The following is a 14,526-nucleotide window of genomic DNA, read 5'->3' as shown; positions in this document are numbered from 1 at the left end:
GCAATTGACTAGTAAATTTATTCCAATTTCCTTTGGAAAGGACATTAGAATAAACATATAAATTAGTAGTTATGTTAATATGACGGCGTTTTCTGGAATATTTATATGTATGAACATAGTCGATTTTTTGGGCAGAAGCTATAAAAATCGAGGTTTTTGGTTCTTTTATCATATTTTGAGATGTGGGGCTCAGATTGAGGCAATTTTTGGAGTGATTTTCACCATGAGGATTGGGTTTCGAGCCGTTCGGAGGTCGGTACGCGCGGGATGGCACTTTTGGAGCATCGTTTGGCTTGCTCGGTATTGGATTTGGCTTGTTCGAGGTAAGTAACAGTTCTAAACTTGGTGCTAAGGGTATGAAACCCCAAATTACACGTTATGTGATTGGTGTTGAGGTGACGCGCATGCTAGATGGCCGACGTTTGGGCGTGCACCGTGTGATTTGTGATTTAGTCGATTCCATGGAACTGTGTAACCATCTTATCTTAACATTTTTACGGTACACTATGTGTTAAAGCACTTGAGCTGTAATTTATGCTAGAAATCATGTTTAGGCTATATGATGGTACTATTGGGACTCACAGTGGTCGTTCTTTGCTGTTGAGTTATTTGCTTAATTGCAGTTATGTACTCAGTCGCATTCATCATTTCATATCATATCTCAGTCTCTATTATTGTATATTGTCACATCCCGCATTATTGATAAGGGCTTCTTAATATGAGCGTTGTGAGCCTGTGAGACTAGAGAGATTGGTGATTGAGTTGGGGCCTGAGTGTCGTGATGTGTGTGTGTGTGTGTATATATATATATATATGTGTGTGTGTGTGTGTGTGTGTGGATCGGGTTGCACACCGCAACAAGCCTTATGGCTATATATATATAAACCGGGCTGCACTCCGCAACGAGCCTTATGGCTATATATATGTGTGGATCGGGTTGCGTGCCGCATCAGGTATTGTACGAGAGTGCTGAGTATTCATGGTGAGAGAGGATACGAGACAATGAGATTGAGTACTTTGAGTGTGAGTACATAAGTTCATCACTCAGATATATTGCATTTGACATGCGTACTTGAGATACATGCATAGAGATGTGTTTCCTTTTGCTACTTGGTTTTCGTGCCATTCATGATTTCACTTGTATATTGACATGTAAGCATAGAGATGTATTTTTCCTCATGCTATCTGAAAATGAAGCATCTTGTTTATTGTTGAATGTTTTTGGGAAAAATCACAGTGTTCAAACTTACTTATATGCTTTTGGTGTTTTCGGTGAAAGTTTTGGAGTTGACTGTTATACTTGAAAAGCAAGCCTATTTTTCCGTAACTATGAACGAGTTGAGCGTTTTATCTCTGAGTTATTTTCATGCACTGTTTTATTATATTGTTATGAACTGTTGCTGGTTGTTGGAGTTGGACTCTGACTCTTGTCCCAGCTCGTTACTACTTTTAACCTAAGGATAAGTTTGTTACTTATTGAATACATGAGGTCGGTTGTACTCATACTACACTTCTGCACTTTGCGTGTAGATGTTAGATGCTAATGTTGCTGTGCACGGCGGAAGCTGGATTTGAAGATGTACCTGCGTTCCGGTCATAGTTGCCTCTTGATTTTGGTAGCTTTAGAATTTTAATCTATTCATGTATAGTTCAAACAGATGATGTACTTTATTTCATACCAGCTTTGAAATTCTAAATCTCAGGCGCTCATGATTTGTACTACCAGTTCTTGGAAAATTCTTATATAAAAACAATTGTTTTATCATTTCTTTTCTTTATAAATCCCATTAAATTGGTTAGTTGTTAATTGGTTTACCTTCAAGGCTTAAAGTTGCTTCTAGCGTAAACATAAATTATTCCAATATCGTTTGGATACAAGCACTTTTTTATTAAGTACACATAACCTAATGGTCCTAATCATCTGAACCCCAGAGCGCAATTATACGAGTTACCACTATAGGACTTCTTACTGAATGGTTCCCATTCTCTTCAACCCAAGTGATAGACCCAACGTTTCTACTCTGATTCTCGTCACCTATATACCGAATTGTCAAAGTATAACTTTGCTTCTCATTTTTCTTCTTGAACACCAGAGTTTTTGGAGACATTGAAACTGTGGAATTCTTTGGAGTTTCTATCTTTACTTTATAAGTTGCTCCACCTTTTCCAACATTTGTAAGGGTCCTCCTGAATTTCTGCTCCAACCAGGTGAAGTTGCCCTCGAGGCTGAACGGGTACAAGGCAATGAATGATGGGTAATTGAGATCAGCAGATGGATTTGAGCAGTTGTGGTAATTGGCTGACGATCTTGCAAATGTTTTAAATTGCTCTTCTGTGAAATTCATTGAGCATATAAGATTTATGTAATCTTGTGGAGTAGCATCATATACTAGGCCGGGATCAAGAGCTTTGTTTGGATCAACGTGCCCTGCTCCCATGTCTAGGGGCGTGGCTACCATGCCATCGTCCTCTCTAATAGGTTTTTGACTATTATCCAAATGGTTTGCTGTGGTCATCATGGCGGAGCGAATAGCTGAAGGACTCCATTCAGGATGTGCGCCTTTTAGCATTGCTGCAATTCCAGCAGCATGTGGTGCAGCCATGGATGTGCCTGATTTAAGCTCGTAATCAGCAGATAATCCTATATTTGTCCCAATGCTTTCTGAAAAGAGATTAGGTGGGACAGCTGCAAGAATCAGTACCCCTGGTGCCATAATGTCTGGCTTTGCGATTCCCAAGTAGCTTCTGGAGGGCCCTCGAGCTGAGCTTCCAGCAAGAACTGGGGCTGGTCTTTCTCCATCCACATACGTTTCTTGGAACGTGATGGTGGCCGTGGGAGAAACACTGGTTTTAACGTAATTGATGACTTGTTTCCCTTCCTTTTTGTCAATCACAACTCCCGGGTAGGAAAAAGAAGCAGACCTGAATACTCCTGGATCCTGAGAGATAAAGATGCCTGCCCGAAGTCTTGCTCGAGTGACGTAAAAAAATTGACTGGACAAATCCCAATTATTACCATTACTATCATCGCAGATGATGATGGTACGTTCGGGATCAGGTACTTGTGATAACAACTCGTCTGAATTGCAAGCGGCTAGAGTCTTGTTGTAAATCACCAGTGAATCCCTGACAAAGGCTCTTGCAGGAAACAAGCTCCACCCCCTAATTTGTAAGCCATTGCCCAAAGTCAAAGTTCCTGCAAATGTTCGGTCGGTGTATCCTGATGCCACACACAAGATCCATGGAGATCCGTTGCCTAAACTTCCCATGCTTGGACCTCGATTTCCAGCTGAAGCAGAAACTAGCACTCCCTTCATCATAGCTCCAAAAGAAGCAATAGATATAGCATCTTCATACAAGGGAATGAAACGGTACCCAAAAGAAATGGATATCATGTCAACACCGTCTGCAACAGCTTGGTCCATAGCAGCAATTAAATCTGAAGTAAAGGTTCCTTCGTTAAAGCTAAACTTGTATACAGCTAGCCTAGCTCGTGGCGCAACTCCTTTTGCTGTTCCTGCTGCATATCCAAAATGAGAAACACCTTCAGCAAAGTTCCCAGCAGCAATGGAGGCGCAATGTGTGCCGTGACCATAATCATCCCTGGCAGAATTCATGGAAATGTTTACAGTGGGATCATTAGCCAAAATCCCCTTATTGAAGTAATTAGCCCCAATAAGTTTTCTGTTGCACAATGAAGTGTTAAACTGAGTGCCGGGCTTGCAAATTCCTTTCCATCTTTTGGGGACTTGTGGCATACCATCATCTCGAAAGCTCGCAGATTCAGGCCAGATGCCAGTGTCAAGAACACCAATGATCACATCTTGGCCTAAACCAGAAGCAGGCCATAGCCCAGATGAAGGATTGAGCTTGAGGAAATCAGATGTATAGGTAGTGTGAGGTTCCACAGTTGTATCTTTGTAAGCTGAAACGAAACCTGGTAACTTCTTCAAAGCTTCAAGTTCATCTTTGGACAAAACAGCACTGAAGCCATGAAATACATTGTCATAAGAGTAAACAAGTTTTGGAGCTGAGTGGAATCTGTCCACTGATGAAGGAACAGCAGCTTTAATGGAATCAATGGTGGAAGAATGCCAATGATGGTGATCAGCAAAGATACTAGGCATTAAGGATTTGTCCAAGTGGACAATGTAAGTGGATCTTTGCGCTACAGCTAAGAAACAGAACACATGAGCAGACAGAAACCATGAAAGGAAGAGAAGATGAAGACAATAAGGTAAACCCATTCTAGATCCCATGTTCACTCACTACAAACTGTACTTAAGCTACCAAACATTCAATTGACTTTATAGGATTGAGCATATGAGGTCCCTTTAGCAATCAATGTAGTAAACATAGGCGGCTATTATAAAAGTTAACTGTACCATTAATATAGTAATCAGTTTGTATGGATGTCTATTTCTCACAGCTGCTTGAAAAGATCCTTTATGTCAATCTGTCAATTATGGCCCCACTTATCCATTTAATAATTTAATTCAGTGTTTACTTTTTTATTTCTTAATTGTTTGTTCTTTAATCTTAACTTTTATAGTCTGATGAGACAATGTGATTTTAAGAGTAACCGTCCAACCCACTAGTGATATTGTCCGCTTTGAGTCGTAGGCCTTCACGAGTTTAAAACGCGTCACTAGGGTTTAACGCTTGTTAACTTATATATCCAGCACCTCTTTTGTGTTTTGCGGATGTGAGATTCTGAAAGTATGAGGTGTTACTTAAGTCAATAATTTTCCAAAGAAAAGCAAAAGTCAGTAGATAATCAAGGATGCTGCTTTCAAGGTTTCCTCCATCATCATATACCTTAGTATATTATACGTTTATATAATTCTGTCAGCATGTGCTCCTTTTGCTTCTGGATGATATAATCTGACGTTGATTTTAATAAGCGTTGTTGATTTGGAGTCTCAATCAAATGAGAATTGAAAGATTGGAAAAGAAATGACAGAACTCAATTACAATTCCTAGGTAAAGAATAATAAAATCTATGAGCTACATGGATTTTTTTTTCTTTCTCTTATTTCATTATTAACTGAAGGGATTTAAAAATTAAATGAGAAAATTTTAGAATTCATAGCAGCTAAATAAACTGAGGTGTTTTTTTTGTTACCCCTTCTTATGCCTTCAGTTTCTGTGAATATTTCTCTTTCCAAATATTCCTTTTGGAATTTCCAAAAATCAAAATGTGGCTTAACGATCAACAAAGTTGAAATGAAAAACATAAGAGATCAAGATTTTGGGTTGTGTTGGAAGTAAAAGAAACAATTAGATAATTTCTTTACTGATGTTTAAGTTTCGGTAGAGTTACTTGGTACGCATTTGTTAGAAATACTAGTTGGTAAAAGTAATTGAAGTGCATAAGTTAATCCAGTATATATATATATATATATATTTCCTCACTCTCCTGGGACATTAATAAGAGAGGCTAGGGCCATTTATCAATTTTATGGTCCCCAGTATGATAAATGACTCAAAATCAATCATGGAATGATAGGAAGTCTATTGTTCTAAGAACATAAAGCAATGGGTTAGAGAGAAAGGCTCCACCTTCTCTCTAAAAGCTTCCTTCTTTAATATTCCCCAACTCCCCCCTTCCTCACTTTCTTTCCTCATCTTTCACCAGATGAATATTAACGAACACAAGACCTTGAACCCAAAAGACATGCCCCTCAATGACCAAATTGAAGAGATGCCCAGTCAATCTGTATTAAACGAGCAAGTAGCCACTAAGGCAACGCCGGACCTTCTCATCAATACAACCCCTCCAACGGACATGGAAATATGTAAAGGAAAACACACGGATAAACCTGAAGCTAGAACAAATGACACAACCAACCCTACAAAGAGGATGACCTTCCTGGACACCTTGGTAGTGGGTAATACTGCAAATAATGAGCCAGAAGGAAGCCAAGTTACAGTCCAACAAAACATGATCTCCTATGAACAAGAAAATGAAACTAATAACTACCCTAACCCGGAGTTTTTCATCCTCATTACCTCATCGGATAAGGAACGTATATACAAGAACTGGACCAACGCTCTTATTATCAAAATGCTCGGCAAGAGAGTTGGTTACCAATTTCTCCAAAAAAAGCTTCGCGCAATATGGAAACCAACTGAAACCCTATCCCTAGTGGACCTAGGATGTGACTACTACTTAATAAAATTTGCTAAAGAGGAAAATTATAACAAGACACTTCATGAAGGACCATGGTTCATAGGGAACCAATCTCTCACAGTAAGAAAATGGGAGCCTAGATTCGTAGCTTCCAAAGCTGCATTAACTTACTCAGCCATATGGGCAAGACTCCCGGAATTATCCAATGAATTCTACGACTACGATATTCTTTAAAAAATTGGAGAGAAGCTAGGACAACTAATACGTATTGATGCATGCACCAAATCTGCTCTAAGAGGTAAGTATGCTCGACTTTGCGTAATGGTACCCATAGAAAAACCTCTAAAAACCTATATTGTGATTGGCAAACACATACAACAAATTTCCTACGAGGGGTTTAATCTCCTATTCACAAATTGCGGCAGGCTTGGACATAACCTGAGTAGCTGCCCTCACCAAGCGCCCAAACCAGTAGAACTCCAGGAATCAAGCTCATCCAATACACTGCATAAGCCTCACACGGTGGAGACACTCACCCATAAGATTGACCAATGGACTATTGTCTCCCACCAAAAGAGAAATAAAAAACATCAAAACAACTTTTATAACCTAAGCCCTAGAGACGACCTAGTGCATCCTAGGGGATTGACTACCAAAAAACCTAGCCAGAGTACTCAAAGATGGCAAAGGTCTGGAAATGGAAATGACCAAAGGCTATCTCCTAACTTTGAGGGAAGGAAAAACCCACTGGACAATACTAAAACCTTAGGTGAGACCCCAGCCATCCCACACCGTTACACTATAGTCCAAAGCCAACAATTGGATAATATTGTACCTAAAAACTCAAGACATCAACATCACAATGACAACCCCTTCTCTTGCCTTTACCCTAAGGACCTTGCCATAACCAACCTAGAAACCATTAACTCCCCCCATAACTCATATACACCCTTGGGCAATAACTCTCACAAAATAAAAGCTTATGATGATAGCCCCTTAGCATCAGCAATAGTACCATCGAAGGACAACAACAAGGAGCAATCTATGGACATAGACTCTATAATACCTACAAAAAGCCAATCACCCTCATTAATGCAAAACTTTAGTAGCTCACAAATCATCCCCTCCAATCTGCCTATACGTGCTTCAAGACCCATACAATAAATACTAAGTACAAATCAACCTCATTCCTTGTCAAACTCAAGTCATAACACCATTAATGAACAAGACATTTTGACTCCTAGGATGGACAAAATTTTTGCAGCACATATTGGCCCCTCTACATTAGCAACGGATACAAATAACTACTTACCCACTAGTAGAGATTCCAACACTCCAAAAGACTCAACCCTAAGTAAAAACAAAACACAAGATGCCAAGGCTACCATACAACCACAACAGGAGGTACCCAAGGCCAAGAAGGAACGTTTGGACGAGGCCACAACTCCCAAACCAATCCCAAATACCTATGATCTTCACTACAAGACCCATACAACCGGACCATGCCCCCCAATCTTGGTTGGAATGGGGTCTCATGGGACATGCTCTGAACATAAGCCTTCAACTAGAAGGGAGGGATCTAATAGTCCAAATAGGGGATCTATCATACCTAGCTCAGATTGTGACGGAAGTGACACAACTAGGCTTGAACAACGCTATGATCCGCCCATGTATGAGTCCCCAACAGCCCCACCCCATGCAAATGAACCTAGGTCCTCATCCCTCTCCATGGAGCTCCCATGCATGGCTCCAACAGCCTACGTTCAACATGCCTAGCCCCAACCTACCCATGTGCCCGTCCCATGCAAACCCCCAAACCCTAGCTCCTACCATCCAAACTGTCCAAGCCCAACCAAACTCCCAACCCAGCAGCAACACTCCTCTAACACCACTGCCCAGAATAATACCACCCTCAACCCTTCAAGTTTCGAGCCAAGCACAGATGGCAACTCCAACTCCACAAAACCCGAGCCAAACTGTGATGGAAGAGGAGGAAGAAGAGGAAGAAATCCCAACAAAAAGAATAGTGGAGCACGGAGTGTTAAGATACCCAAAAACAATGGCCTTCCAAGCAAGAAGAGAAAAAAGGTTCATCTTAAGTTGCCCAGTGGATTTGAGGAAATGCCCCATCTCCATCAGGAAAGTGAACCCCCCAAGCCTTTATCAACATGCAGTGGTGTTAGTACCAACAATGCTTACTCATTATTGGACGCAACGGGAGGGCATGAGGAGCAGCCACAGCCCCACCAGTAGCCATGATAGGGGAGTATCAAGCAGAAACATCAGTATGAATATGATCATTTGAAACTGTCGAGGCGCAAATAGCGCAGAATTTAGACGAGCTTTTAGAGCTATGCTAGATTATCATCGTCCTAGTATAGTGGCACTGTTGGAAACAAAAATGGAGGATCACCATGTCTTGGTCCAAGATTTCGGGTACTCTAGTCTCATCCAAATGCCTGCTAATGGAAACTAGGGGGGGCATTGTGCTCATGTGGAACAATGGAGATACAATGGTAGACCAAATTGGAGGAACGGATCAAGAGATACACGCCATGGTAAAGGTACGAAATCCAACAAAAAATTAGTTATGTTCTATTATATATGCTAGTAATCTCTTGGAAGAAAGATCAATTCTTTGGCATAACTTAAAAATAGTAGCTAATAATTATAAAGGTCCATGGCTAGTCGCGGGAGACTTTAATGAAGTCACTTGTGCATCAGAAAAACTTGGAGGCTTACCTATTAATTATAATAGAGTATCCAAGTTCTTAGATTGTATGAACCGATGTGGCCTTGTAGATTTAGGGTTGAAAGGGTCGAGGTTTACTTGGACTAACAAGAGTAAAAATTGTAAAAACATAATTATGGAACGGCTTGATAGATGCATTGCGAACACAGAATGGTTAGAACTATTCCAAGATGCTAATGTCAAGCATATAACTAGAAGCCATTCGGACCACTGCCCAATCAAACTAGAATTTTTTAAAAGTTTCTCTACTAACAATTGTCACACCTCCTTTTTACGTACCCGAGAGGGTACAAGGGAGTTTTTTTCAATTAAAGGACAATCGAAACGGGTTTTATTTATTAATTTCAGAGTTGCCACTTGGAAGATTTAGGGTGTCCCAAGTCACCAATTTTAATCCCGAATCGAGGAAAAGAATGACTCCATATTACAGTCTGCGTACCAGAAATCCGGATAAGGAATTCTGTTAACCCGGGAGAAGGTGTTAGGCATTCCCGAGTTCCGTGGTTCTAGCACGGTCGCTCAACTGTTATATTTGGCTTATTTATCTGATTTTAAATACAATATGAACTTATGTGCAAATTTTATCTTTCAACCGCTTTTATCATTTACTGTTATTTTTATCAAGAATTGCAACGTTATAAAATGTATCTCGAACCACGTTACAATCAATGTACCCGTGGTCGTCGACACACTTTGACTCCGTTGAGATTTGGATTTGGGTCACATCAATGTGCACCCGAGTTTAAGGAAATTAAATTATTAAAGGCGCGCCTAAAGCGACTAGCGTATTTATTTTGGGTAGGACCGTGGAATTTTACTAAACGGTCCATCCCGAAGTCTAAACAATTTTTAAAGCAAATATTTACTGAGGGCCCCGCAATTTGTATTTTATTTGGCGAGGCTCATCTCATTCTTATTTTTTTTAAAATGAATTTGCAACGTCATGGACACGCATCTCGAACCACGTCACAATCAATGTACCCGTGATTAGAAACACATTTCGACTCCGTTGAGAATTGGATTTGGGTCACATAAATGTGCACCCGAGTTTAAGAAGGTAAGATTTATTAAGGCGCGTCCTAAAGAGTCTAACGTATTGTTATTTTAGGAAGAGGCCGTGAAGGTTCATTAAACGGCCAAATCCAAAGTCTAGTCAATGGTTATGTATTTTATTGAGGGCCCCGGCGGTTTGTGATTTATTTGGCGAGGCTCGTCTCATTTTTATTTTAAAGGATAAACCTATAGTGACTACATTTTTCTATTAAATTCGTCTCTAAAAATAAAAGAAAATCTCTTAATTATTTACATGCTGAAAAAAACGTAACTTATTAGTTATTAGTTTGACTAATGTGAACGAGAAATTGCGATCGAGTTTGTACAAGGAAAACTGCTTTAATTCTACATTCTATTATTTACTAATGCTATAACATGAGATAGATACACAATAATATCAAAGCAGATTAACTATTCTTCAAATAATTTAAACTAGCATTATTAGATGAAGAAATCATACATATGCAGCCTCATTACTCATTAATTAATCGACTACATTTTTATACAAAGAGAGGAAAATTAATATTCAAACACAGATCCAAACAAAAGAATTCAACAGGAACAGGAGCCTGATTAATATTTCATTTTTCGCTTCAAGCCAAGAGTGTACAAATGTGTACCTGGAAACAGCAGTACAAGAACAAAAGAAGTAGGAGTCAGCAACAGTAATAACGCGGCAACAGCAGGTTCAGCAACACCGCAAAACCAGTAACAACCAGTAGAATAACCCAGCAACGGATTGAAAAATCAGCAGTGCCAAAGTGCAATCACAATCAAAGCAGAGAAGAGAAAAGATACGAGATGCAGTAGCTTCGGATTTTTGAATAACACTCGAAGAAAAACAAACAGAATTGTTCGAGTGAAAGTTCAAATTGTCTTTCTCTTTTACTATCACAAACTCTCTCAAATATCAAAGTATGTCAACTCTCCAAGTCTCTCTTAATAATATTCAAGTTCTAAAAACTCTCTTCTTTTTTCTCTCAAAAAAAATCCTCTAAAATGTTCTCCTTCTAGTCCCCTTTTTAATGTCAAGAATGACTCTATATATAGCAAGACAAGTCTTCCATTCCCAATCCCAAAATTATTCCCCCAATGGCATGCTTTGGCCCACTATTAAATGTCTTCTTTATTTTAAATTTTGTCCCCCATGACTACATTAAATAACTAACACATTCCCAACCCATTACAATTTGTCCCCCATGCCTATATTAAAAAAGTATAAGATTCCTCCCCATTATAATTTGTCCCCATGCTTATATTAAAAAAGTACAAGATTCCTCCCCATTATGTTTTGTCTTGTCCCCCATTATATTAAACAAATACCTCAAAAACCCCACCCCATTATATTTGTCCCCCATGCTTAACATAAAGAATCAAAATAATGTTCAATTACCAAACTACCCCTCCGACCTTATTGCAATTACAAATCTACCCCCGAATGCAATGCAATTTACCAAATTACCCCTCTGCTCTAAACAATCAATTAATCATAACTCAACCAAAATATAGTCAAGATGACCAATTTCTCAACAATCTTCAACAACAATTATATGAACACGATGAACAACACAACTCAAAATTAATGGAATGAATTAACCATATCGGGAACCAATCCTGGTTAATTTAGACCATGAATGTATGAGCAAGAACACAACAATACGAACAACAAAACACATGATTCAAACTAAATTAACAAATCAAAGACAAACATAAACTCACATTAAATCACTGGATTTAAACATGAACTTCAAACAAAGATGAACATGAATTAAATCTATTTTTAGCAACAAACATGACGGATTCTAACGATTCAAACAACATTAATATTTTCTGGAAAATACATAACACATGAAACAAATTGAAGAAATAATTAATTAAATTTCAATTTGAATCTAACAAACATTAAACCAACAAATATTCACTTAAACAACAATACAAACACGAAATAACATGAAAAATAATTAATTAATCTTTCATTTGGAATCTGAAAAATCAATTTAACAAACAACACATGAACATGAACTAAAAATTAATTCAAACGATAAACAAAACAAACATTTGCCGATTTTAGATTCAAAAATATCAAAACAAAATACGGACAAACATAAAATTCAAAAACTACTAACCGGATCAACACGACATATGTATGAACTGTTTTGACGACTAAAGCTTAGAACAAATGACGATGAACTTGGATGAAAAACAATCTGTCCGGAAACGAGTATCGCACCAAGATAACTTCACGCCGAAGACGACCACGAACGGATGACGAACGAGAAGGCTGTTCTGTGCAGCCCTTTTCTTCTTCTTTTTTTCTTTTCTTTTTCCATTGGTGAAGAAAGCAACGGGGTCGAAAAAACAGAAGCAAAAAAAGCGTGGTCTGGGGTTCGTCCATGGCGATGTTTTGGCTGGTCGACGAAGCAGTATCTATGGGGGTTTGGTTTGGACTCAAGCTGAAAGCAGAAGAAGCAGCTACGAACATCAGCAGCGACACATCCATGGACGACGAGCTGGAACAGATGTGGCTCGGCCATGGACGAGCTGCTGTTTGGGTTTGTTTGGAGGTGGACGATGGCGGACAGCAGTAGTCCATGGCGGAACTGAGGTTGCAGCAGACGGAGGAGCTGGAGAAGATGAAGCAACAGCTGGTTGACGAGGAGGAGGAAGGTGGTCGACGCAGCAAGCAGAAAACTCGAGCTTGAAGCAGCGTCAATAGCGGGAAGGCAGCTCGGGTGGTGGTGTTTGGATGTGAGGGAGTCCGGACTGCGTCCATGGTGGTGGTGTTCGCGGCGGGAAGGTGATGGGTGGTGGACGCAGAAGAAGGGAGCTGGTTTGGGCAGCCATGGATGGGGTGTTTTTGGAGTTTGGAGAAGATGAAAGTAAGGAAGGGGGCGGACCATTTTTTAGGGTTTTTCCTTGTTTTGTTTTTTGAATGAAGAGGGGTGTTGGGTTAATGGGTTAATGGGGCGGACCGGGTCGAACCGGTCTGAAGTGGACTGGGTCATGGAGAAGATTGAACATTTTTTTGGGCCTTTGGCTTACAATTGAAGAAGTGGCCCAATCCGATTTTTCTTTGTATTTTTGTTCTCTTTTCTTCTTTCATTTTCTAAAACTAAATTATAAAAATACTTAAATTATTATTAAGAACTAAATTAAGTTATAAAATCGCAAATTAACTCCCAATAACAATTAACGCGCAATTAAGTAATAATTAAGCATAAAATTATTCATTTGGGCATTAAATGCTAAAAATGCAAAAGATGCCTATTTTTGTAATTTTTAATTTTTGTAAAACTAATTTAATTACTAACAATTGTAGAATTAAATCCTACATGCAAAATGTGACATATTTTTGTATTTTTTATTAATTTAACAAATAAGCAAACACAGACAAATACAAATAATTATCCAAAAATATCACAAAAGTACTCAAAATTGCACACCAAGGAAAATCATTTTATTTTGCATTTTTTGGGAGTATTTCTCATATAGGGCAAAAATCACGTGCTTACAGCTGCCCCTCTTTGCCCGGAGACACGAAGGGTTTTCGTGCAAAGATAAAGCGAGCGATTTTTGCCTGTCCGAGTACTCCGTGTGAAGCATTTTTTTTGAAAACGATTTAACCGAACCTTTGCTTCAAAGGTTTCCTACATATCCCTGGCTAAAGGGGAATTAGGTTAATGTAGTTCGGGAAGTTTTGGTAGCTAGGACTACCGTGGGACTGCAATGTTACTGCTGTTGCATGCTGTTATCACTGCTTACCGATCTTCTTATTACACCGTGTTTAAAAGAAAACAAGAAGCTAGGATACACTGTAACTTGTTCTTGTTGCCTTGCTTTCTTGTCGGCTTGTGTTTCCTCCGGTGCTTTTCTTCCTTGAATTTTTGGAATGATACTGGCCCTTTGCTTTTCTGAATACCAGTTTTCATCATTTTGCTCGGTCCGCTAGGGATATGGCTTTCTTCATCAAACTTTTTGGCGGTTCCTCTGGTGGGTACGGCTCTCTTCATCAGACTTGTTATGCTGGGCATGATTTAATGTTCACCAGCTGCTTCTTTCAAGATGCCTCTTTTCTTTCTTTTGACTCATGCGCCTGAATTTGTGCTGGGGCCTCTTGTTGCAACCTTTTGTTTCCCGGTGCTGGGGATTTTATTGTTTCCTGCTGGAGATTCTTGTTGTAACCCTCTGTTTTATTGTCTTCTGACTTGATATTGAAATGTATGCCTCTGTTATATGGGCGGGCTCCCAATTTCAACACTTGAAAATTAAAGATTGAAATGTATGCCTCTGTTATCTGGGCGGGCTCCCAACTTCAACGCTTGAAAGTAAAGACTGAATGTATTCCTCTGTTATTATGGGCGGGCTCCCAACTTCAACGCTTGAAAATAAAGACTAGAATGTATGCCTCTGTTATCTGGGCGGGCTCCCAACTTCAACACTTGAAAAGTAAAGACTGGAATGTATGCCTCTGTTATCTGGGCGGGCTCCCAACTTCAATACTTGAAAATTAAAGACTGAAATGTATGCCTCTGTTATCTGGGCGGGCTCCCAACTCCAACGCTTGAAATATAAAGACTGAATGTATTCC

General features: G+C 39.4%; 1 protein-coding gene across 1 annotated transcript; it reads right to left on the bottom strand.

Annotated features, from left to right (window-relative positions):
* Nucleotides 1–1,811: 1,811 nt before the first annotated feature.
* LOC104222392 (subtilisin-like protease SBT3) lies at nucleotides 1,812–4,340 on the bottom strand. Its single transcript, XM_009773623.2, has one exon. It carries the CDS (start codon nucleotides 4,257–4,259, stop codon nucleotides 1,914–1,916), a length of 2,346 nt encoding a protein of 781 aa, XP_009771925.1. The 5' UTR covers nucleotides 4,260–4,340; the 3' UTR covers nucleotides 1,812–1,913.
* Between the last annotated feature and the right edge of the window lie 10,186 nt (nucleotides 4,341–14,526).

This window comes from Nicotiana sylvestris, chromosome 9 (genome assembly GCF_000393655.2).
Source record: "Nicotiana sylvestris chromosome 9, ASM39365v2, whole genome shotgun sequence".
Classification (NCBI taxonomy): Eukaryota; Viridiplantae; Streptophyta; class Magnoliopsida; order Solanales; family Solanaceae; genus Nicotiana; species Nicotiana sylvestris.
This window is presented reverse-complemented; position numbering and strand designations above follow the sequence as displayed.